The sequence below is a fragment of the Mixophyes fleayi genome, chromosome 3 (genome assembly GCF_038048845.1).
Source record: "Mixophyes fleayi isolate aMixFle1 chromosome 3, aMixFle1.hap1, whole genome shotgun sequence".
In the NCBI taxonomy this organism is placed as follows: Eukaryota; Metazoa; Chordata; class Amphibia; order Anura; family Limnodynastidae; genus Mixophyes; species Mixophyes fleayi.
In genome coordinates, this window is record NC_134404.1 from 21,470,665 (window position 1) to 21,497,745 (window position 27,081).

Here is a 27,081-nt window from a genome sequence, read left to right on the forward strand (position 1 = left end):
TAGCCTATGGCTTAACAGTATGCACAGCGTGTAGATGGCGAAATGGATGTGAAAAAGAAAATAACATATATGGCATGGCAAAAAGTATACTCTAAGGCCAGTTACCCACTGGCATTCAAACGCTGCTTCTAAATTGCATTGTTAACGCAAGTTAACAATGCACGCTGGTTTGTGTAAAAAAAAAAAGCCATTTTATTCTGTGTGTCTACACCTATTTACGCTCATACTTGTGTCTGTGTACGTTTGGCAGCAGCGCAGTTGTGCTGAGTTTTATTTGGACACTACTTGCTCCATTTCGGTACATTCAAAGCATACAAAGAGTGTACATACCCAGCAGGGGTTAACATGAGAAAGTGTAACCAGCATTCATGTTAATGGCCCATTCATTACTATGGCCCATTAACTTCAATGCACTTGTGTGCTACATGTATAAACTCTGTTGAAATGAATGTGCTATAGAGATGAATGGAGCTGCACAGCATTGGTATTGTACTCTCCCCCCACATCAGTAGAGACTGAATTAATCAATGTAACTGGTTGCATTTGGCTGAGCGGCTTTAGGAGAGTCTTCAGGGCCGTAGTTGTCACTATCATCTTTATGGTTTTTTTTAAAAAAAAAAATTCCAGTGGGTTACAAGAAGAAGATCTGTTTTACATTTCCCTTCTGATTAAAAATTAAGGACATTTTCCTTTTGAATTACACATTTTTTAGTTTGATGATTTTTTTTTTCGTTTTTGATTCCACAGTAAGTACTGGGGCTTTTAGAGGATTTGGGATGCGGGGTGCAGGGGCAAACGCAGGATTTGTAGAGTGGGTGTCCACACTACACCGCCAGTGGGCGTGACCAGCATGCATGGGGGCGTGACAATAATTTTAGACAGTGCTTGGTGGCTCTCCAACTCTTAATATCCCCATCATATACAGAGGGCAAGCCACCTCAAGCATACAGGGGTTTCCAGACACTACGAATCCCCCCCTCAGTTTGCCTTTTAGGGTGTGGTGGGGGGTGGGGGTGAGATTCTGAACGTCTCAAATGTATTTCAATAGCTTACCTCTAGCAGGTCTAGTTTCCTCCTGTAGTCCTAAAAGTGGTCATTTAATTGGTTGCTGCCATAAATGGGCCCTAATGTATATGTGTGTGTGTGTTTCTGTGTGGTGGTGAAGTTACACTGTAAACTCCAGTGGGACACGGACTGATGTGAATGATTCAATACTGTCTGGGATGAGTGGCGTATTGTGGTGGCGCTATGCATATGAACAAAAATAAATGAATACATTGCCTATTTATTTCAATTGTGTTTGTACACGCTGGAAACCCCATTGAAAGGAATAAGTTGTAGAAATGAATGGAAAAGGCTCCCTGCTGCTTGTATCTAAACACACTCATTGTGTATCCAGTGTGTCGAAACAGCAGGTATACCACACTTGAGACGCATATCAAATGCTTGCACAAACCCTTAGCGTTTTAATGCTTTTTTGTCTTATGCAGTTTGCATTTGTATTTTTTTTTTTTTAATGGGAGTAGGTAAATTGCCTTAAATGTTGTGCAGAGCAGATGGTGCTGGGATTGGTTAGAGCCCTAAGGTTGCATTTAAGAAGCCAGGGAAGGGATGGACCCATTGGGATCTACAGATTGGATCCCATTTCTGGCACCAGTAACACATTTTAAAAGCAGTGGATTCCTGGCTCTGAATACTTGTCATCTTTCTTGTGATAGCTTCTTTTTTTCACCACTATCCACTAATTGTGGATCAGGTGATTCATCTGCATTTAACACTTTAGGAGCTATTATTCTCTAAGCCGTAATTCAAAGTAATAGCCATGTTGGCTTGCCTTTTATAAGTTTTGTAATTGGAGTAATTGCTTGTATTTAAATATAATGATTGTCGTCGTTATCAATGGTTTTGTCAGCTATGGAATAAAAAATATATGATTTGCTTGTATCAGTCATGGGAAGGTGATTATAGGGGGGATGCCTGATGTTGTGTTTACAGGTATTTAGGCAGGTGGTATACATCCAGGCTGCACAGCGCAAACCTGCGCATATCGCTTAGCGCTGTTGTACATGAAAGTGCGCGGTGGTTTTGGCCCAGGGAGCTTGCCTGCTTGCTCTCTTAGTTTTGCTTTCCAGTTGCACTGTGTGTTCTGCAACTTCTGGTCACAGGAAAACACTTCACATTTGCACTATGCCTAGACTCCAGAATTACAGGTACCTCTCCCAGACTCCCGCAGGTGGGCAGAATGCAGGAGGAGAGCCAGCAGAAAATGATGCAATTTGTGGCGCCGTGCCCCTCCCCCGAATTCTGTTCATGCAGAACACGCAATTGTTTTTTACGTGTATTAATATTGGTGCAGACAGTAAATATTAAATACACTTGAGTCAGAAAGTTGGCAGCTATAATTTGCACATTTGAACCCCAACTTATCATCCCCCCTCCCATTAACCTGGAAGTAAAGCCAGTATTTGACATTAATATATATATATATATATATATATATATATATATATATATATATATATATATATATCTCAAAGGCTGCGTATTACTGATTTGAATAATATACATAAAATATCTCAACCAAGCTCTTGGTCACTCCTTTGCCGCAGGGTGCCAAGTTAGGAGGTTGGTGCTTCTTGCATTAAATGGTCAGAGAGTGACTGACAGCTGGGCAGACTTGCTTTGCAGACATGCACAGTGTGGATTGGTTTATTAATACACAGGGGCGGAGCCTGAACCCATAAGGACTCTGTCCTAAGGGTGTGTGAGGAGCTTCCACAGGCTGTAATGGATGGATGGATGGATGGGAGGTAAATAACATTGCTGCAGTGGAATGCTCGTTAAACGCTGAATAGTTTATTGTACCTTCATGGTTCATATGGGAACTTTTCAATGTTGGGGTTTAGCAGCCCTTTAAATATACTTGATTTCTACTTATTGACTTCTTAGGCACATCGGTATGTCAGCGGCTTAACGCTGCTAGACTTACAGGATAGATAAGGCTAAAATAGAAAGTGTGGCGCTTTTATAAAGTATTTTGTCAACACAACATACAGTTTTCTTGATATATTCCTTTACTCATAAAACTGCTTTATTTCAGGCATGGGCTGTTTCTGGGGAGCAGAAAGGAAGTTCTGGAAACAGAAGGGCGTCTATTCTACTCAGGTCGGCTTTGCCGGGGGTCATACCCCCAACCCTAGCTATGAGGAAGTCTGCACAGGTATGTAGAAGTGTGCCCAGTAATGTGCCCCTAGTGGTAGTCATGTGCCATTACTTACCCAATAATATACCCGTTAATATGCCCTGGCAGCACTCAGTGATGTAGGGAGGCGCCATCAGGCCATACCCCCCACTGTGCAATGACGTGAGTGACGGTATTATGTTATTGCATAGGAGAGCGGGCCACGGTGTCGTCATGGCGTCACTCCCGCACTTACCACCTGACCCTAAATTATTATGGATATTAGAAGCCACCTCGGAATTCTGTGATGTTTTTAGAAAGCAGTTGGCTTACGGCCTCATAATTTTCCATATCCTTATTCTTTACATTAGGGCATCAATTGTCCCTTACAGCCGTGGTGTATATTCTCTTCTGTCTTTACACGTCTTATTGTCAGTAATACTGTCTTTGTGTTTATTATGATTGTTTATTTATTTACCACCACAAAATTCTGCAGCACTGTACCACAGGGAAATAAGTCACTAATACCAAGAACTATAATAGGCAAAGTATAGAACAAACATAATTATTAGGACACACAAGATTCATAATACAGGAACGCGTAGATGGATGACATCGGAGCGAGCAAGAAGACGCGGACGGAGAGAGCACCCTGCTAGCGAGAGCTCACAACCTCCTGATTATTTCTGATTACATTTTCAGTAGCTTGTTATAGATGAAGTGAGATCACATAGCTGTAATACACTTACCTTTCCGTTGCTGTCATATATATGTATTGCCATGATGCTTGGTCACCCTCCGTGGCCCCCGACAAAGCTGGTGTATCCGGCTACGTTCATCATCATCTATTTATTTATATAGCGCCACTAATTCCGCAGCGCTGTACAGAGAACTCATTCACATCAGTCCCTGCCCCATTGGAGCTTACAGTCTAAATTCCCTAACATACACACACAGACTGAGAGAGAGAGAGACTAGGGTCAATTTTGATAGCAGCTAATTAACCTACCAGTATGTTTTTGGAGTGTGGGAGGAAACCGGAGCACCCGGAGGAAACCCACGCAAACACAGGGAGAACATACAAACTCCACACAGATAAGGCCATGGTCGGGATTGAACTCATGACCCCAGTGGTGTGAGGCAGAAGTGCTAACCACTAAGCCACCACTTGGCTCTAAGAGATCACAGTTTTATCCCTTTGGAGTTTGTTTTCACGGACGCTCCTAGAGTCACACGTGGGACATTAACTCACGTCCTGATGACCAAACTGTCAGCTCATGACAAAATAGTGATGTAGATAATGTGTCTGACCAGACCGGGGGTCATATAGATTGTCGGAGACATCTGGCTGCAGGTTTACCACGACAGAATAACCTTCACATCTCAGGTTGTTTGCGTCACTACAATGGTTTATCTTTAATATTCCACATCCACTTCACTTATTATATTATATGGGTGCAATTATCAGTATCTGTTATTATTATGTGAGTATTAATATTATCATAATTCCAGGTCTCCTCTTTTGTATTCTGGAACCAATTTTCTGGATCTGTTGCTATGCTGCATGCCTGGGTCACTGCACAGTACTACTTCTATTATTAGAAATAGCGCTCAGAAACAAAGACAAGTCCTATGCAACTTTCTTAACAGTCCAACACTTGTACTTTGTTCAAATCTAACCAATGTGTTTGTAAAGCCAGGCACACAACTATGCAACCTTACTTGGGATGCGATTTCTGTAACGATTTCGCCAACGACTGAAAGTCCCAATGAACATTCCGATTCATGTGTACACACCTACACAATTTACCTTCAGATCTGTGCTCTTCATCTGTGATAACCATCTGCTGAAAAGATTGTGATTCTGCACACTCTACAGATATCTGCCTACGCTGCTGGTCGAGAGTGTGTGCACACTGCCACATTTCCCCGGCTTTGTTCCATCGCTGACCGTGATTTTTAGGAATTTTAGAAAAACAATTCAGCAGATGGGTTGTGGTTTGGTACGATATACCATGATCGTGGGAGTGTTCAGACTAATGCACTAATGCCGTGCTAGTATCAGCATTTTTTAAATAATTCCCCTTCTTTCCCATCAATCGGTGCCTGTATGTTGTTTTTCCAGAGCTCAGGTTCGATATAAATGTATGTCACCCAATACAGAGGCAAAGTGTCATCTCAGACACAGCTCACGATATATAATAAACACCCTGCGCTTCAAAGTGAATCATTTGGCTCATGTTTCTCTCACTTTGGTTTGTATTTCTGGTAAGAATCAGAATGCAGAGGTTAATGATCTGGGAAGATGTTGATCAAATCATTTTCAGACCTAAATCATCCAAGTATCTGAGCGCATAATTAAAGGGAACATGTTTCTTTCGGTTTCCGTGGCAACCCGGCACCGAGAGAGCTCCGCAAGAATACTGTGTTCTTGTTTTAATGAGAATAGTTTAGAACCGTCCCTGTTGTCACTGTCACTATCAGGATAATGGATCCATGTCGTTCCTTATCCCTTTCTTGCTTCCTATTTTTCCATGTTCAGAATAAGCTGAAGGAATATCATTACTTCGGTCACTGTGTGACATATAGTGTCTGTGGTCCTTTCTGCACAGTTGTCCAGCTGTCCTTCAGTTTTGATTCGTTTCTTCCCGGCCCATGAGAAGGCCACAGTAGCCTTTTCTGATCTCTTAAGGCATGCAATTAGCTTATTGTGACAAAGGAATCCTTGACCCTCGCCTGCCTGTTATTATAAAACGTATTATTACATAGAACACAGGAAGAAACACGACTCGGCTTCCAGTTATAATATAGACTTTGTGGATATACAGTTCTCTGACTCGATGAAACATAGGAAAAGTTTCCAGTGTTCTACCGGCATTTAGACGCTGGGAACAGAATCGGTGACTGGCGACATAACTTTTAGGTGATCAAAATGTGGTCCTTGAAGAAGACGACATATTATAGTTCTGCAATGAGGCCGAGTGAGGATCTGTCCTTTCGTGGTCCTCTCTTCTCCCACCCTCACTAACCCCAGTCACCGTTCTGCTCCTCGGAACACGTCGAGCAGGAGAAGGCGCTTAGTGATTGGTCCATACGTCCTCCTCTAACACCAGGAGGCTACCTGTTGGTGAGTGATAGGCTGGAGCCGATAGACAAAGTCTGGGTAACTCCTAGGATCGAGGATGGCGGATGGGTAGAGAACGGCTTATAGGCTGTGACACTCACATATGTGTCTGCTTGGTAGGGTGAAACTTCTTTCTTTTATTTTCACTTGGTATCAGCTTTTGCTAATATTGTAAGTTTCACATATGTAACCATCTACAGGGGCAAACGCAGGATTTGTAGAGGGGGGTTTCCACACCACGCCACCAGTGGGTGTGACCAGCATGCATGGCGGCGTGGGTATAATATTAGACAGTGCTTGGCTGCTCTCCAACTCTTCCTATCCCCATAATTTACATGGGCAATGCTGTGTGCACTACTGTTAGGTGCATGGTCCAGCCACCTCAATTATACAGTGTCCCAGGCTTGGAGGGGGGTTTCCAGGTACTAGGACCCCCCCTCCCCCTAGGTTTGCCTATGATATAACACTCATTACCAGCAGGAAACTTATGTCAAGGCACTTTATGCCCCGTGCCTCAGTGATATCACTCATCTTAGATGTCCTGTACTCACAGTCAAGCAATTACTGCAACCTATCCTGCAGGATCCACCCAGCATCATTCCAGTCCTGCTTTCAGTGATACATCCTTTTTCCAGTTCCTGATCAGTATGTTTTATTGGGTGACCTCACCTATAGGCTATAAGATCTGGATTCGGCCTGATCGCCTTCTCGCAGGCACCTCCACCCTTAGGCTCATATATGCTCTACTTTATGCTTAATCTGGCCCCGGCAAATCCCTAGTGCTAACAGAAATGGGAGTACCATTGTTCTCATCATTAATGGCAGGTAATGCCTACTAGGTTAGAGGGACGAGAGGGACATTTATTCTAGAGTGACCTTAGTGATTTTATGATAAAGATCTAGTAGACAGTTTTGTAATTTCATACCCCTCAATAAGTAATACCCCATAAATAAGATTATTCATTGTTCTTCCTTACATTTGAAAAAAAAACAACATTGAAATTTCATCTGCACTAGGAGATAATTGTTGTGCATACAGCAGAAACATTGTTTTGGGAGAGTAAAAACCAGTGTTTGCAGCTTGCGGGGAGGAGACGTAAAAGCTCAGACCTCTGTTATTTCAAACTCACTCGATACACGTCCACTGAAATGTCCACTTTTACAGGTAGATAGATTAGTAACAACTTTAATAGATGTTTATTTTTCCAGCAGAGGGCAGCAGAAATGTGAACAATAACAGTTTGCAGAAGTGTAGAACAAAACACATGGACTTTCCCCATATAGGTTCTACCGTTACTTCCTTTCAGGGGTTTACTTTGGGAACCGCAGAATGAATGGATTAATAACTCTCCGCTTCTATTTGCAATGCCTGGAAAAACAAAACAAAATCATAATTAATCAGCCTGGATCTCCTGTGGATTTAGTGAATGATGCAGCAAATTCACAGCAACAAAGTAACATGTGTTAAAGCGCGCCGTTAAGAAATTCTGGCCGTAAATAATTGTATTTTATATTGGTAGAAAGCAAAGTATGAGATGTGTCCCCGTCACACTGAACACTCTGCAGCATGTATCCAATCCTCCAGAGTCTGAGTCTATAAATTGCCGTGTCTGGTAGTTGAATATTCAGCAGCTGTGCATTTTATTACCATCTTGTTCAAATATTCATAACCATTGTTTTATATTTAAGCTGGTGGTGAAAGTACTGAGATCTGCAGTTCTAGGATCAGAAGGATTTTACCCGTCACGGGTTTGACTCTTCCGCTCATAGCAGGGATCCAACTGGGCATCGAGGCAAGAAGACCGTTGACCTTGGAATATTTCAATGATTTACGATGCTACTTTTATACAGCACAGCGGTCACGTGGCTGCGCTGTGCATTTCTGATTGGCTGACCGATATTACAGCTCGTTTGGGGTTACAGGAGTGACACAGTGCAGTCCACTCCCAGCATAGACAATAAGGAATAATCAAGTTAATATAACATATATTAACTGTGTTTTATGTAGAGCTATGCTTTACACCACAGTCTTCCTACATCAGTATAACATATAAAAATATAAAGAGCCTCATGTTACTACTCTGCTGATAAAGGCACTCCTTCCACTATATAACTCTCAGTCTGTGGCTTCCTGCTGCCTCCATTCCCCTCCTCACATCATGTCACTGCCCTGTCACATCCAGCCCTTTCCTCACTAACACATCACTCATATCCTGATATACTCTGTGCTGCTGGGGACCCTGCTCCTTCCACTATATAACTCTCAGTCTGTGGCTTCCTGCTGCCTCCATTCCCCTCCTCACATCATGTCATTGCCCCTGTCACATGCAGCACTGTCCTCACTAACACATCACTCATCTCCTGATATACTCTGTGCTGCTGGAGGACCCTGCTCCTTCCGCTATATAACTCTCAGTCTGTGGCTTCCTGCTGCCTCCATTACCCTCCTCACATCATGGCACTGCCCCTGTCACATGCAGCCCTGTCCTCACTAACACATCACTCATCTCCTGATATACTCTGTGCTGCTGGAGGACCCTGCTCCTTCCACTATATAACTCTCAGTCTGTGTTTTCCTGCTGCCTCCATTCCCCTCCTCACATCATGTCACTGCCCCTGTCACATACAGCCCTGTCCTCACTAACACATCACTCATCTCCTGATATACTCTGTGCTGCTGGGGGACCCTGCTCCTTCCACTATATAACTCTCAGTCTGTGGCTTCCTGCTGCCTCCATTCCCCTCCTCACATCATGTCACTGTCCCTGTCACATGCAGCCCTGTCCTCACTAACACATCACTAATCTCCTGATATACTCTGTGCTGCTGGGGACCCTGCTCCTTCCACTATATAACTCTCAGTCTGTGTTTTCCTGCTGCCTCCATTCCCCTCCTCACATCATGTCACTGCCCCTGTCACATACAGCCCTGTCCTCACTAACACATCACTCATCTCCTGATATACTCTGTGCTGCTGGGGACCCTGCTCCTTCCACTATATAACTCTCAGTCTGTGACTTCCTGCTGCCTCCATTCCCCTCCTCACATCATGTCACTGCCCCTGTCACATACAGCCCTGTCCTCACTAACACATCACTCATCTCCTGATATACTCTGTGCTGCTGGGGGACCCTGCTCCTTCCACTATATAACTCTCAGTCTGTGGCTTCCTGCTGCCTCCATTCCCCTCCTCACATCATGTCACTGTCCCTGTCACATGCAGCCCTGTCCTCACTAACACATCACTAATCTCCTGATATACTCTGTGCTGCTGGGAACCCTGCTCCTTCCACTATATAACTCTCAGTCTGTGGCTTCCTGCTGCCTCCATTCCCCTCCTCACATCATGTCATTGCCCCTGTCACATGCAGCCCTGTCCTCACTAACACATCACTCATCTCCTGATATACTCTGTGCTGCTGGAGGACCCTGCTCCTTCCGCTATATAACTCTCAGTCTGTGGCTTCCTGCTGCCTCCATTCCCCTCCTCACATCATGTCACTACCCCTGTCACATGCAGCCCTGTCCTCACTAACACATCACTCATCTCCTGATATACTCTGTGCTGCTGGGGACCCTGCTCCTTCCACTATATGACTCTCAGTCTGTGACTTCCTGCTGCCTCTATTCCCCTCCTCACATCATGTCACTACCCCTGTCACATGCAGCCCTGTCCTCACTAACACATCACTCATCTCCTGATATACTCTGTGCTGCTGGGGACCCTGCTCCTTCCACTATATAACTCTCAGTCTGTGGCTTCCTGCTGCCTCCATTCCCCTCCTCACATCATGTCACTGCCCCTGTCACATACAGCCCTGTCCGAACTAACACATCACTCATCTCCTGATATACTCTGTGCTGCAGGGGACCCTGCTCCTTCCACTATATAACTCTCAGTCTGTGGCTTCCTGCTGCCTCCATTCCCCTCCTCACATCATGTCACTGCCCCTGTCACATGCAGCACTGTCCTCACTAACACATCACGTCATTTAAAATGACTAACAAGAGAGAAAAGATTAGGAGAAAAACGTCATTTAGGACTTTTTTATGGTTAGGAAAGGGAGAGCACAATGTATGCAGACGGCAGTGTCAGGCTGTGCTAGCGCTGGGGAAGTCTTTCTTGCTCATCTATATTGCAGATTGAATCATTTTTCATTATTTTTCAGCGGCGAAGGGGTTAAATATTACCTCATGTTAAACCCTCCCTTGCTCCCACCTGCTTTCTACTATTTAAGCCACAGGGGCCCCACTGTTTGGAAGAGATCTGGGTAATTAGACCAAGATTGTGTTTTGACCAACCTACTGTATGCCCCATTCCTTTTCATGGTCAGAATTCACCTTTCAGTGAGTTGTCTGTAGGCTACGAACCTTATATAGTCCCCTAAGGTTTAAATATAATGGGGCAGACGGAGAGCGTGGGCGCACACCAGTAGCGAATCTTGCATTAAATCGCTCTATGCATGCCCAGAAAGTGGGTGCACATATGACCCTCTGCAGACTTGTGTGATCCTGGCACTTACCCCCTCCTACTGTGCCTGGAGAGGTAGGACGGGGGAGGGAAGGGGCGATCTAACAGTGGTAAGTACAGTAAAGGTGTATTTATGGAAACGAGTCTCATGCAGACCTGCAGAAACGCGCACATACGTCTGTTAGGAGGCGAATCTTCTGCAGTTGCAGATACGTGCTGATGATGATGATGAAAACCAGGCGCTTGTGCCGCTGAGGCAGAGAGGTACGCATCTCAAGATGTATATGCATAGGGGCAGAAATTCGCTAATGTTCCGAGATATATCTGCATCAGCCGCAAAGCGTTAAGAATTTACTTTTCACGGTTTGATTGGGGAAACTCTGCTAGCCCCTGTGTCAGCTGCTAGACTGTAAGAACCACTATTCCGAAAATAAATAAATAAAAGTTTTGTCCTCGTTGGAAAGGATCCTGATGACTACATGGGAGTTGCCGCTCAGTCAGCCTAATTTTCCTTTTTCTATATTTCATTGCATGTTTCCTCCTGCCTGGCACTTGTCTAATAAGAGGGCTGAAATAATGGTTCTTTTAACACTCTGCATATGCTAACTGCAGCTGTTCCAAGTTCAATGATAAGATGCACACTGGTACTTAAGCACGGCGCGTGGTACACTTATTGCTTCTGTAAGTACAAGTTAATAATATGCCATTCATAGCTCCAGCCTGCTTTTAAATGTCCTCAGTATCTCTAGAAGGAAACCATATTTTTTTTTCCGCTTTTCTCTGGCCTAACATTTTTTATCTTCTGTTTCAAATGTACCAGATGCCGAATCAATAGAGCCTCCTGTCCGTCTCGGGCGTATTAAGCCCAAAATTGTTTAGAAAATGGGAGCCTTTAGCGTAATGTTGATTAATGTGATTGCAGACTGCATTAATTCCCAGCCACTCGTGCTGTTATTAGAGACCACGCTTCTCTTCTTAGAGAAGGACAATGGAACGCTACGCCTACCTTGTAATTAGGGAACTTATTTTAGGACATTAAAGATGTATGAGGCCAGTGAAGTGTTAGGAGAGACCCGTGTATGAGTGGCCTTAGAGAGATATCCATAAAGAGGAGATGTTTTTAAAGTGGCTTTAACGCCTGTACACAGCGGAAGCAGCCATATTGTTCACCGAGCCAAGCTATTAAAGAAAGATGGAGAATTAAAAGTGATCTGAAATTACATTATATAGATTTGCCAAAACACTAGTGATCCTATTTATCAAGCAATTTTATGCTTTAAATCATGCGGAAATGGCTGTGTCTGCATGGTTAAGAAAAATTTAAATATAGCGACATTTATCCAATAGACGTAGGAGATATCGTAGAATCAAAGTAACTCTCAATATCACGAACGCCCAGCCAGTCTCAGATACAGCAATCTGAACAGCTGGCCGTGACTGGCGTCACCTTTGTCACTTACCAATGAATATACCTTTTCTGCCACCACAAAGGATTTATTATGGTGTCCTTACGTTCTCCAAAACCACTTATTAATGTTTCACACTTAAATCATATAAACATTTAGCATGAGCCTCCCTAGGTTTCGTAACTTCACAAAAAATCACGGAGAATACGCTAGATTAAATTTATTTTAATCCGAAAAATGTTTCCAAGGCTTAGTTGCAAAAAAGTAAATAACGAGACATACAATAAGTTGCACAAATGAGTTTCAGAAAATAGGAAATAAAGCTAGAGTCACTGTTTACTAGTTAAGACGTGGCGTGTATGACGGAACAAAATTGAGAAATATGGGACATTTCAGTCTTGATAGTCCCCCTCATGAAAATGCACTCTGTAATGTCTAAAGCAGAAGATTTTAAACCCTTCTTACAGGCCTTTTCACCCCCACCTTAGGAATTGCATTTTCAGTTAAGTCAGATTGATTCTCAAAATGACGCAGAGCTTTTGAAGTAAATTATCTATCACTAAGATATATGTTGGCACATCAGAGTATCGCTCACCTCTGCTCTGCTTGAGTGGCTAGATGGTTTACAGCTTTGGGGCTTCAAACTCCTCCGAGATGCTTATCTATCCCGGGGCCTGGCTAATTTCAAAAGACTCTTGGTCAATTGCAGAGGTCACTTAGGTCAGTCAGCAAAGCATACTTTGAGAGGTTACATAAAATATTCACATTGTCATACATGAATTCAACAGACAATAACAATTAGTCATTAGATATACTATATAATCGTCACACTCAATATCGCTGTTCCCATCGTTATCTGTGGATGGCGACTGGGGGAATTTATCAAGCTATTTTAAGCTTAACCTTTCGGGGCTACCTAACGACGTCCGAGGATGGCGTTAGCAGCTGTTGTCCATGTTAATTTCAGGCAAGCCCAGTCTCGTGGGGAAATTAATCTCACCAGCCACCCCCCCTTCCCCCCTCTGTGTCTGAAAGTAAAACTTTACCTCTAAACATGGTAGACCCAGGTAGGCCAGTCCATGTTCCTACCTCAGTTCATTTCTAGGGTTACCCCAGAAAATAACTTGTGATCTATATTGTCATACAGACGTAATAGGGTGTTCCAATGAACAAGCAGAAGGAGGCTGATGTCTTCTGACCTGTTTTACTGTTAAGGCATCTTAACTAATTATTATGGTAGAAAAAATAAATTAATTTCAGCTATTAATAAAATAGTCATTAATCACAAAACATAACATAAAATAGTTTGGTTTGTCCATCCCTCGAGCCCACCGATGAAATACATTTATTATGATGTTACTAATGTCTAATGTAAATAAAATGCATTTTTTCTGGTGCTCCTGATTGCAAACACATGTTCTAGCTGCATACACAGCCGTCATCACTATCACTGGGCACTTACACCCGACCTATAGCTGGTACAAGTGATACGATAGAAAAATACGTACCTGTGAAATGGTGACATTTTGAATGGGACGCTGCAGTTGTTCTCGAGCTTGGCACGCCCCTACTGTATATTGACTACATGGATACGCCCAGTCCCCTCCCCGTTCTGCCTCTGAAATCGTAGGCTGTAGTAAGGGTCCTTAGCACTCAAAGATGAATTGAACGTTGCTGCATTCAATGGAGTATAGTCCAGGTTCTGAACATGCGGAAATCGATATTGCGCAATTTACGGAAAGAATCAACATTTATGTTCCTTAATAAATCAGGCTCAGAGTGTGGATACTACTGGGGAATAACAAAACTGGGCTCTTGTTCAATTGACTTAAGGACGGTATGGGGGCACAGTGGTCAGCATTGTCTCCTCGGCACTCTAGGCGATGGATTATATTATGATTCAGGGCAGTTTTGTATATTCTCCTTGTGTTTATGTGGTTGTGCAGTAGATTTATTGGGCAGCACAGTGGCCTAGTGGTTAGCACTTCTGCCTCACAGTGCTGGGGTCACGAGTGCAATTCCCGACTATGGCCTCATCTGTGTGGAGTTTGTATGTTCTCCCTGTGTTTGCGTGGGTTTCCTCCGGGTGCTCCGGTTTCTTCCCACACTCCAAAAACATACTGGTAGGTTAATTGGCTGCTATCAAAAATTGACCCTAGTCTCTGTCTCTCTCGCTGTGTGTGTGTATGTTAGGGAATTTAGAGTGTAAGCTCCAATGGGGCAGTGACTGATGTGAATGAGTTCTCTGTACAGCGCTGCGGAATCAGTGGCGCTATATAAATAAATGATGATGATGATGATGATGGTAGCTGATCCCAAATTTCTGTAACCCAGAACAGTGAATCGTGTGGCTTAATATCTCAGTTAACATGTAATAGACTTTGTTGGCATTACCTGTATGGCTGGTACATGTAGGTATTTCTATAAGTGATTGCTTTTTTTAATGAAGGTGACATCTCTGTCCCAGCTAGGTTATAGAGTAGCCTCCCAATGGCAAAATTATACACCATTTATTTATTGAGTACTAAGAATCAGGCCCTGAAATCCTTCATATCATCTTTTCAACTATAACATGAGGCTGATTTATATGTTATAGATGCTGTTAATCGGTCAGCAATGTCCCGCTATATGGGACAATGGGTGGCTGTTTAGATATGTTTTCAGGATGACCATTGTTTCATATTAATGTTATTAAAGATATGGGACTTGTTATCCAGCTTTACTGTAGCTAAAACTTGCTAAAAAATTGTTGTTAGAAGAAGGGCAGCACAGTGGCTCAGTGGTTAGCACTTCTGCCTCACAGCACTGGAGTCATGAGTTCGATTCCCAACCATGGCCTTATCTGTGTAGAGTTTGTATGTTCTCCCAGTGTTTGCGTGGGTTTCCTCTGGGTGCTCCGGTTTCCTCCCACACTCCAAAAACATACTGGTAGGTTAATTGGCTGCTATCAAATTGGCCTTAGTCTCTCTCTCTGTGTGTGTGTGTGTGTGTGTGTGTGTGTGTGTGTTAGGGAATTTAGACTGTAAGCTCAAATGGGGCAGGGACTGATGTGAGTTCTCTGTACAGCGCTGCAGAACTAGTGGCGCTATATAAATAGCTGATGATGATGAAGGGAAAACATTTACCTGGCATCAGTACCATTAATCTAACTATAGAGTCATAAACACCCCTTCATTTTTACTTAGACCCTCCATTGGTCTTCACTGTCTTCCCCTACCTCCCCATATCAATCATTATATGAAAAGCAAATGAGCAATTCTCTTACTTCTATGGGTACAAGAGGTACAATGTATGTAGCAGATGCTCTGTAATAAGTCATGCAGAGTTGTCCCTGACATGTGTTGTTTGCTTTCTATAGGCCTGCAGGTTGGGCCCAGTGGATACTCTTGGAGAGAGGGGTTCCTTGGGAAATATTAAGGGTAATTGATAACACTATAAAGTTTTCTGATGGGCAGAGGTAATTGCACATTAGTGCTGGCTTTAGGTAAATGGGTTCCCTCAACCACGGAAATATTTGAGGTATGTTAGAGATTTGAAAGACCCTTCATCTGCAAAACCCCAACTCCCAAGCATTTTGGATAGAAGATGCTGTATTAAAAATAAAAGATTGTAAAAGATCTCAGGTTGTGTGGTTTTGGGATATTGTCGAAATGTCGACAATGAACATGTTGACATTTATAATGTTGATACCATAATGTTGACAGTTAGAATGTCAACACCGTTAAAAGGTCAACATGTCATAATTTTAACCCTGTCGACCAAATGAACATATTGACATTCTGAATGTTGACTTTTTAACAGTGTCGACATTTTGACTGTCAACATTATTGTGTCAACATTCTGAATGTCAACATGTTCATTGTCGACATTTCATACCCAACCCAAGTGAAGAATCAGAATGAGCTGGTTTTGGAAGACCGACATTAACATTCCTCTATCTACATTTCTAAAGATTACATTGAGGGATGATCAAGAAATTACACAAAAAGCAATATTATATGGAGCAGAGTTCTACGCGATGAGCGGAACAAAGATTCAAATGTAGAGAGAGAGACTGGAAGCTTCGTGTGCTGACCAGTTACTTGGCAATGGAGAGGATGGAGCCATGTTCAGTATCCCGTACACGTACCACATGGCAATTGAAAACTGAAAGCAATTTAGAACAATATCGGTTAAATTCCAGGCTGATTGTTACTCAGGCAGAAACGGAAGGTCCTGTGCATTAAATTCACCTCATGAATCCCACAGAAAATTGCTTGTGATCTTCTCCTGTTGATCCTATGTCGGGGGAAGATTGCTGCTTGTCCTTGGCTCACCAACAGCACCGGGTAATTTACATTATTGTAGACAACCTGAGAAGAAAAACCGCCCCCAGTTTTCTTACTCATCAGGTGGTTAACTCTATGGACACAATTGTAGTTGCGGGTGCTTCATTTGTAGTTTTTCGACTCCTTTAGCTATTGTCTAATCCTGTTCTGGTGACCTCTCATCAAGACCACATAACACTATTGTGTTATCTTGTCACTTTGTAATATCTCTGTTTCCGATGAACATGTTCTCTAATATGTGTTTGTGGATCCTTAGGCATCATGTACCTAGTGTACGTGGGAGGAGAACCAGATGTCTTAGACTAACGTATAGATCTTAAAGTCCTATGTTTGAATTTGTATATCGGCATTGTGAACTCAGGAAGTCTTTATTAGTAGCAGCGTTCCGGGCCAAAGACGCAACTTGTGAGTCTTTTGATGTTCCTCACATCCTACCACACACTCCTCTTCGGGCTGGACACCCCGCTGCTTTCAGGTGTTGTCCGGCATGGTAGTATTAAGGCAGAGGTGTGGTCCAACCGCATTCATTTACACATCAGGCATCATTCCACAGGATGAGCTGGATACCTCAACATGTTGTCATTACGTGGATGGCCCTTTAACATCTCAAATTCAGCATAGACAAAATGTGACATTTTCTCAAGAATCTGGACCAATATCCGACCTTAAGATTGGTAGCAGGAACAGAAAACTCTGATAGGCTCTGTGTGTTGCCTGAGGGATGCATGCCACCTCTTCTTTCTTTCTTAACATATTAAGCTGTGCGGATTCTGGCACTTCCTCCTCCTTCATTTTGACAACCTTGTTTTCTCATCTTTCCAAAAGTTTGACAAAGTACCATATCGGTTTCACAATTTCCTACATCACCGGCCCTATCTCTTCACATTCACCATCATCATTTATTTATATAGGGCTACTAATTCCGCAGCGCTGTACAGAGAACTCACTCACATCAGTCCCTGCCCCATTGGAGCTTACAGTCTAAATTGCCTAACATACACAAAGACAGATTAGGGTGAATATTAGCATCTAATTAACCTATCAGCATGTTTTTGGAGTGTGGGAGGAAACCAGAGCACACGGAGGAAACCCAAACAAACACAGGGAGAACATACAAACTCCACACAGATAAGGCCATGGTCGGGAATTGAACTAAAGACCCCAGTGCTGTAAGGCAGAAGTGCTAACCACTGAGCCACCGTGCTGCCCATTCACAAACTCTGAGGCATCTCCTTTGCTCGACTGAAACCAGCTTCCTCTCCCACGGTGCTCTTGCGCCTTCCTCTGTATAATGGTCATCTCAAAATGAAGCCGTGAGAACATCCTAGGTGCTATGATAGATGTTAGATGTTATTCGCAATAGGTTTGAAGTGATGAGGATGTTTAGCAGAAATCCGTAGTTACTGAATTGTGCTAGATGCTTAGAGCAGAGGTGAACATGTTTGCACTTAGCATACAATCTGACTTATTTGCTAAGACGGCAGATAAATCATTAGATATTTATAGTTGATAGGTAAAATATTTGTAAAAGTATTTATTTTAGGGTGATTTTAAAAACTCGGGTGTAGAATTTATTTTTCTATTACCACCTGAAGAGGTATTTTATATGTCTGTGTACATATAAATGTTTTTTTTTAAATGTGCCGTGCCGTAAAAAAAAGTTTTTTATTGTGTGAATTTATTTTATAATACCATGTACAGTATACCTAGGGTGTGATCTCTGTTCAGTGAGAGGATTGCATGGGTTTTTTCAGCCATAATAGTATAAGTGTACACTCAATGAAACAGCTTACGATTTACCTTGGCACAGATTGGCTTTCTGAAGCTTAGATCCAGGACAAATATCATCTTTGTCCTTCCCTAAACCCTGATTATACTCGAAGGCTCACTCTAATTACATACGATGGAGTAAAGGATTTTACTGTTGCGGTGCACAAAAGCTGCATTTAACGTCCTGTGATAAAAGACGACAAGAACTTCACAGTAATTTGTATTTGTGGAACAAGTTTTCATGTACGGCTTTAAATCCTGATAACTAGACATTGGGTCACTGATTTTGTTATTGTGTACCTCTCTAGAACACTTTAAAATTTTGGAACTATGACAGAGAAACCCACAATGTGGGGTCCCCAGTGTAATAATATTAAAATAAGTCCTCATTTCATTATTTTGCACATTAAAGAATCAGCATATATGTTCACAGCAGGCATTCGGAACCCACAATAGATGCAGCCACGTCTAACTAGGCCACATATCCAGGGGACATGCTACACGTACGTGGGCATGTCCATACAAGCACTGAATTTGTATGTGCACACCTCGGACCCTCCCCTGCAAACGTAACGAGCGCAGGTGCAAATTACTTAACTTGTATCAAGAGACACTTTTTCTGTGGACAAGTAGTGAAGCAAAGAGCGTTTTTACGTGACGCAGTTGGACCCCCAACTCCAAATATGGCCTTAGTAGCTGGTGTGTGGTGTAATTGACGTTCTCACACTATTGCCACTGTATTTACTGAGGTGGACGGGACATAATGAGGCGTCACATAAGTACTCTCTGGGACAATTGTCTGCACTCTCGGGAATCTGGGAGGTTATCCACTAATTAGAGATCATACCTGACATTTTGGGAGATTGGGCAATTATGACATACAAGTTAACCCGTGCATGATACTCATGCATTCTAGTCAAATCAAGCTACTTAAGGTGTTAAAAAGGTTCTTGTCATGCATTTGGGCCTAGCCCAGGCTTCCTCAGGGGAAGAGCGTTACTTCCCGACGCAAGCGCCCTTTTTTAACGTGTTTTTGTCCACATGTCACCACCTCATCATTCTTCTCCATCACCTCATCCTTAATCTCCATCGTCTTACTGTTCTAAAACCTCTCGATACACAACGTTTCTGCTAAACACCTTATCGCTGTGCTCAATCAGTCTTCCTTGAAGGCCAGTATTCATAAACTGCACTTTCACATCACTGCTTCTCCGTACTCGTGAAAATGCGACATACAATTGTCCATGACCAAACACAGGCACTGGTAAATAAATACCCACACGGTCAAGAGTTTGAGCCCTCAACTGGTAAATTTAGCCTTTACTACCCCTCCCACGGGGGGAATGGGTGATGATGGAAGTTAACTGACTTCACTATTATAATTCTTTTGTCAAATAATGTCAGTGTACCAAATTTCAGGTAAATTGGATGAGCCCTTTCTGAGAAAATAGTTTTTTCCACACACACACACTAACACATGCCGCTAGGCTTATATATTAGATTGAATGGTACTTTTTTTGGGGGGTGGGGAGCAGTGTAATATTTTTTTGTATTTTGTCCCTTGAGTTTGTATTTTTGTAGAAAGAAATATACAATCCCTCCTGCTCTTTTCGGCTGTTTTACGCCATGTGAAAGCCATAGTATCTGTTCACCCAGAATTGAACTGAGGATTTTGACTATGTCCATTGCAAAGAAAAATAGTCATAATGCGACGAGTTGGATTTCTGTGCGACAGAGTGCAGAGCAGAAAGCAGAAACTCCAGTATTTATTTATTTTTTTAACCAGGACTCTATTAGGTCCTGTCAGTCATCCCTCCCCTGGAGGGGAATGTCATGAAGGTGAGAGAAGCATTCGTCTTCTCAGGTTCTGTATCGATCTGTTATGCCGCAGGATTGGAAGTCGCTTGTGTATTGACTACATCAGCACAGACAAATAGACCCCACAAGTGCAGCCGGTGTTTTGTTAATATAATCTATCACACAGAAACATTTTCATAAATGTTTAACAAAATAACCTTTTCGTTCAGAGCCGTCCCCATTTATTCTATTATATTCCGTTATAAAATAAAACTAACTGAGAGCTTGGGAACAACAAATATGTAAATAGCAAATTGTGCAGCGTGCTGATCTCATTGTCTGATACGGGTTTTTCCCAATTGTATCTTTATTTCACTCATCAAACATGCAAGAAACAGGTTTTTGTTTTGTCTTTTTTTGTAGCATTTCGAAGTGTGCAATTTACCTGCAAATTGTTACTTTGTATCTTGCAAGGAATCAATTCTTTATCCCTTATTTTTAACCTGTCATCTGTTGGGCTGAGAGCAATTTAGCTGAAAGACTTGTAAATGAGTATTTCTTAAACACAAAATCAAAACACGTTCTGTCTGAATGTCTGGGAGGGGAAAGAGCACATTCCTTTCACTGGAAACGTTATAAAACACCCATGAATTTTTTTATTTATTTACTTCTATTTATTTATTTTATTTTTGTCTGAGCAGCTAGTGCCCCTGGAAGAGATTGGGAATTCCTGGGGTCTGTTTGGTGTTAATCCCCTAAAGAGTGAACTTGATTTCGGAAGCCGAATAAACAGACAATTAGCTGTTGGCAAAGAACCCTCTTCACGATATATTAATGATGTTCTGTCTTCTATTGCCAGTCTTGGCTGCTGATTCACCTGTTTAAGGGGCATATTTAACAAATCACGGTAGTGCACTATTGTGCACTTACCGTGGAATTAAAGTCCCGATGTGCCCTCCGTAAATTTATTAAAGGTGCATCGCAGCAGATATCATGGATATCTGCTGCTTTGCACTCTGATCGTTTTTGCGAGCAGTCACCATTCAACAGAATGGTGACTGCTCTGGCCGCAATCTAACAAGTCCCGAAAAAATTTTTTTTTCGGGAACTTGTCTTGATAATGTACGCCAGCTTCAGCTGGCGTACATCATCCGAATTGAAGAAATCCACTGCTGTCAGCTCTGCTACGAAGAGCAGAGCTGGACAACGCATGTGTGGAGGGATCACATGATCCCTCCCTGTCACTCAGCGCGCTCACTCTGCAACGATAGTTGCAGAGGCAGAGTGGGGACTTTGTGCGCATGTGCACTGCACATGCGCAATTGAAGGAAGAAGAGGAGATCCCGAGACAGCGCATCCGAAGAGGGGGGTAAGTGTGATTTTTTTCTATCACAGAAACAGCAGTTTTTCGGAACTGCTGTTTCTGTGTTCCCTTTTTAATAAATGTGAGAAATAGTTCAATCCTTATCCTTGTGATAAGGATTGATAACTATTTCTCACTTTTGCCGATTAATGATAAATGTGCCACTAAGTTACAGAATACTAGCGGAGAATTTTATGTACAAAAATACTTCCGTAGGAAAGAGTTTTACAACCATACTGGACATCTTTGGACGCAGTTCACCGATGACTCTGCCCATCTCATTTGTAAACCCACCCGATGCAGGGGCCACGCGTTTCTATTTAGCCATTCAAACTTTTCACTGCTTACTGCAGTGCTCCGCAAGCAGTGTGCCGCGGCACGTTGGTGTGCCACGAGATGTTGCTAAGTGTGCCGTGGCGCAATGCTTCCAATAGGAGAAAAAACACAAGGTTCTCTCCCACGTATGTCCCTTTCCTAACTTCCTCTCCCACTTTACCCAGAAGTCCTGCCCTCCTCTCTACTTATCCTCTCCCTGGGTATGGAGCTAGCACTGTCCCTTTCCTGTTACTTGCTGTGGTTATCCCGTTTTGGTGAGTTTATGTTTATATAACTTTCTCTCTTTCAACCACTAATCTCCGCCATCTCTTCCCTCCAGCGGTCTCTTCCTTTCTCTCCCACATTAACTGTAAACCGACAGCACAACAACGTCGGCAAGCAGCGACTCTCTCTGTCCCCAGGCTTAAAGTGCTAGCTCTTCGGAACAGGGACGTCTACAGTCACTTCCTATAGAACGTTTCATACTGTGCAATGAAACTGGTGTACTTATCAGAGGTCACGTAAACAGGGCTCAGCCTGAACTAACCCACGAAGTTCGTCATCATCATTTAGGCACTGTTAAAATAATCAACATAGAATATAATTTTTGGGGGAAACCATGTCTTTTGCTTTATATTGCACAAATAATCAGGTGTCCAGCTAATTAGAATGTACTGTGTGCAGCGGAAATCTGTGAAGGGCTTAGTTGTTCCGAAGGTGAGAACAGGTTGCGGAACACTGGCTTACTGTGTCCTCTCTCTTATTTGAATGCAGTGCCGCTGATATTAGGGAGGGCCTGCAAGCAAATGGGAGGGTTAAGACCAATTAAAAAGGTAATATAAATAATATAAATTTAAAAATTCTTTTATGATGTTGTGGAATTTGTTACATAGTCTATCGATCTCCTGTTCATAGTGGAGCCATGTTGTGGGCTGGACAGATATTTAGGAATACAGCCAATCGATTCACTAGGACATCACTGAACACAAATATATCTTGTTCGTGTCAGGTGCAGTATATAATGGAAACCAGTACACTATTGCCTAATGTGGGCGATGTTGTGTGTGTGCTCTACATACACAGATTTCTCCATTTTCCACCTAGTAAAAAGTTCTACTTATCGGCCCGTAGCCGCAGTGCGCTCCACGGATACAGACAGGTAAGTGATGCAATTATCTGTCTGGATATAATCTTCCGTTGACTCCAAAAAGTCTTTGTCTGGCTTTGACATTTCAAATAACACCCATATATTAGTGGATGTTTTGGCGCTTTGCAAAAATTGTAGTTTGGTGCAGTAAAGCTGTTTTAAATGTGCTTTTTATCTAAAGGTCTGCAGAGGTGACCTTGTCTTCGAACTATTTAAAAGACTCTGTTTTGTAGCAAAACTTAAAGGGTGACTCTGCTTAAAATGCAATGTGTACCCAACACTCTACACTCCTTATCAGGTGGAAATGTAAGTGATCTACAGCAGTCGGGAACATAGATTCACATATCGCTGTGTCAGGAGATGACTGAACACAGAAAAGTCTCTTTGCAATCAGCGTGGGTAATAGAAAATTGTTCAGTGGTATCTGTAAGATCCCCTCCTCCAAGATGTCAGCTTCTGTGCATGGAATGCTGCAGTGGTTTGTTGGGTGAGAATCTGCTTAGTTTGGTTTAGTTAGTTGGGGAAGGATTACATTTTAGCTATAGCCCCCTCCTTAGGATAGGGCTATATTAACAGTAGTACCTTGCAATTGTCTGATTGTAGCTTCAGGTAACTTGTCTGGCTTTGTGGAACAACTTCCCCCCCCCCCCCTGTTTATAGCAAAACGCCAATTAATCTGGCACAAATGTTACCAGTCCCGGATAGAACTAGCAGTTATAGATGGCCGCACGTGTTACACTCTCCCAGTGCTCAGTGTAGTCCAGCTGTAGGTGTCTGTTCTTGGTCGTGGAATATTAGGCGGTATGACATCACAGCGCTTAGGACCCATTCAGTCTGGCGCATGCAGTGGAACTTTTTGCTCACGTTTCACTGAATTCAATAAAAGTGCCTGCTCGACGGACCTCGTTGAAGTAGCGTCATGGGGTTGGTGAGCTGGAAAGTGAGACACAAATAATGAAAGTCTTTTTATTGTTTTCTTATTTTAAAGTAAAATATACATAATTGTGGATTACAGAGAGATTAAACCACACTGTTTTTTTTGGCCGCAGTAGAGCGAAAAAGTTGAAGAATTGAATGGTGAGAAGCTATAAATGTCTTCACAAGTGGCGCATTATCAAATAGGAACATGAGAAATTGAATTGGCCCCTTAAAATTAAAATATAAAATAATAAATACTGTGGGGACAAACAGCAAATGTACAAATGTTGTCGGCGCTTGTCCTTAACACTGGATATATGTGTATATCTTGCAAAATGGATACATGAGGTATTAGTTCATATTTTGATCAAAACATTTAAGCCTGCACCTCTGCATCAAGGGTACCTCATTGTATGCAGGTCCTACACTGACCTATATGCTTCAAACACCATGAACATACAGTTATAATCACATATTTATATATTCAGTTGGAGGATGATCCTGTGTTAGCAGTAAAATACATGAGAGTGGAATAGTTTTGCAAAGAAAGAGAACAAATTTCACCTGTAAATTGATACCTGTAGGAAATCATTGCAAACTTTCAAGGCTCTAAAACCCCTTTGTCTGTCAGATAATACACTCAGTGGCCACTTTATTAATTAAACCTTTCTAGTACTGGGTAAGATACCACCTTCGCCCTCAGAACAGCAGCAATTCTCCGTGGCCAGGATATAACAAGGTGCTGGAAACACTCCTTAGAGCTCCTGTTCCATGATGACATGATAGCGTCAAGCAGTTGCTGCAGATTCATGCTGCCAATCTTTCGGACCACCACATCCCAAAGGTGCTTTATTGGATTGAGATCTGGGGACTGTGGAGGCCATTGGAGTTGCCTGAACTCATTTTAGTATCTGTGGATCCAGCTTCATTTGTGAAATGGGACGTTATCCTGCTGGAAGTAGCTATTAGAAGATGAGTAGACTGTGACCATAAAGGGATGCACATGTGGCTAAGGGCAGCACGGCGGCTCAGTGGTTAGCACTTCTGCCTCACAGCACTGGGGTCATGAGTTCAATTCCCAACCATGGCCTTATCTGTGAGGAGTTTGTATGTTCTCCCCGTGTTTGCGTGGGTTTCCTCCGGGTGCTCCAGTTTCCTCCCACAATCAAATAGCATACTAGTAGGTTAATTGACTGCAGACAAAACTAACCCTAGTCTTTCTCTGTCTGTCTGTCTGTGTGTGTGTATGTTAGGGGATTTAGACTGTAAGCCTCAATGGGGCAGGGACTGATGTGAGTGAGTTCTCTGTACAGCGCTGCGGAATTAGTGGTGTTATATAAATAAATGGTGATGATAATGATGACATGGTCACTAAAAATACTCAGGTAGGCTGTGGCATTTACATGATGCTCAGTTTATATTAAGGTGCCAAATGTGTGCCCAGAAATCTTTCCCCACAGCATTACACCACCACCAGCAGCCTGCATCGTTGACACCAGGCAGGATAGATCCATGTCATTTATGCTAAATTCTGACCCTCCAATCTGCACGTTGCAGCAAAAATTAAGACTTGTCAGACAAGGCAGTATTTTATTTATACCATCTTCATCTGTCCAGTTTTGGCGAGCCTGTGCCCACGATAGCCGCAGTTTCCTGCTCTTGGAGTGGGACCCGGTGTGGTCTTCTGCCAGTTTACATCCCCCAGAAACAGCTGAACGTTAAATCAAAGTGTAATTACATCTCTGTGTTCTATCTGAGAATCCCATCTCTACATAGTAATTCCTTTGGTTTATCAAACAAGCTCTTTTTTACTTTGTTACGTTGCACTTAGGAGATGTTGCGGTTGAAGGATCTGCGTTTTTCATTATATGGTATCATGATTTTGGACTGCAGAGTTGTGCGTGTGATATTCTATGGTAATTCCAACTGATTGTTTCTTTCCAGGGAGAACAGGTCACGCAGAAGTAGTTCGAGTCGTCTACCAGCCGCAAAACATCAGCTATGAGAAATTACTCAAGGTCTTCTGGGAAAGTCATGACCCGACACAAGGTAGAGTGATGACAGAGCCAGTATTTAATTATCTTCCTAATTACAGCCGGGATAATTAGAGTTTTGGAGACAAAGCTTGAAATCACACTATATAGGATGGTATTTACTGACAATTAGGGCAGAAGAGTGGACTTGTTACTCTCCTATCAGAGTGGACTCACCCACACACAGAGACCTCCGGCATCGTGATCCTGTATATACGGATGTTGGAGCTATTATGCTAAATGCTTGAGAGTTGGGGTATTCTGGATTGTCCATGATTTTGAAGCACCATGTCTAGGGCCATCTTATGGGCATTATGGGCCCCCGGGCAAAGTAGTGCATTGGGGCTCCTACCTACACAACAGGAGAAAAATGTAAATTATCGATAAAATTAAGCTTATATTTTTTTGTTTTCTGCAACAAATCAGTGTTTAAACATTAAAAAAACATGCTCTTCTGTCTTGTCCGTCGCGGCTCCTCCCTGCGCTCTCTTCACAGTAAATGTCGGGTGTGATGACGTCAGCGGAGAGGAGGGAGTCGGATCGTAGCCGTGAAGAGATAAGATTTTTTAAATTCTTTCTTCCGGGGCTCGGGGCCATGCTTATGGGGCCCCCTATGCCCGTAGGGCCCCCGGACAATTGCCCAGCGTGCCCATACAAAAGGACTGCCCTGCCCATGCCTAGAATTCATTAATTGCTTAGCACTGCTCCTCACAAGAGGAGATACTTTGAGATCATGGGCCTCATTTAGGAGCAAATCCAGCCACAGGTTGCAAAGTTGCACCTGGACAAACCATGTTGCGAGGGGTGTAAATGCAATCACATGCAGGGGAAATACTGGCCTGCTTTTACATGTAGCATATAAATACTGGACAGCTGTAGTTTTACACAGTGATTTAGAGTTGATCTAGTACACGCCCCCTCCAGCGCTCATTCTGTATGCACATTTTAAATCCCCCTTCCCGGCAAGATGGTTTTGCCAAGGTGCAAAATTGTACCTCCCAGCCGGAACTCTATGGGCCTGATTCATTATGGAAAGTAAGGCAAAAAAAGGAGTAAGTTTTCTCCTGGACAAAACCATGTTACAATGCAAGGGGTGCCAATTAGTTTATTATTTTGCACATAAGTTAAATACTGGCTGTTTTTCATCTAGCACACAAATACTTGATAGCTTTATTTTTACGCTGAAATTTAAAGTTAATCTACGACATGCCCCAACGATAAATCTGTC

At 42.7% G+C, this 27,081-nt stretch overlaps 1 protein-coding gene across 5 annotated transcripts in view; it reads left to right on the forward strand.

Moving 5' to 3' along the window:
• The window catches only part of MSRA (methionine sulfoxide reductase A), a 249,494-nt gene that overhangs the window by 137,527 nt on the left and 84,886 nt on the right, over positions 1-27,081 (forward strand). For all 5 annotated transcript variants that reach the window (XM_075201201.1, XM_075201203.1, XM_075201204.1 and 2 more), the window contains 2 exons: positions 3,101-3,220; positions 25,765-25,869. In XM_075201201.1, the coding sequence (XP_075057302.1) occupies positions 3,101-3,220; positions 25,765-25,869 (225 nt within the window). The remainder of the gene's footprint in view (positions 1-3,100; positions 3,221-25,764; positions 25,870-27,081) is intronic.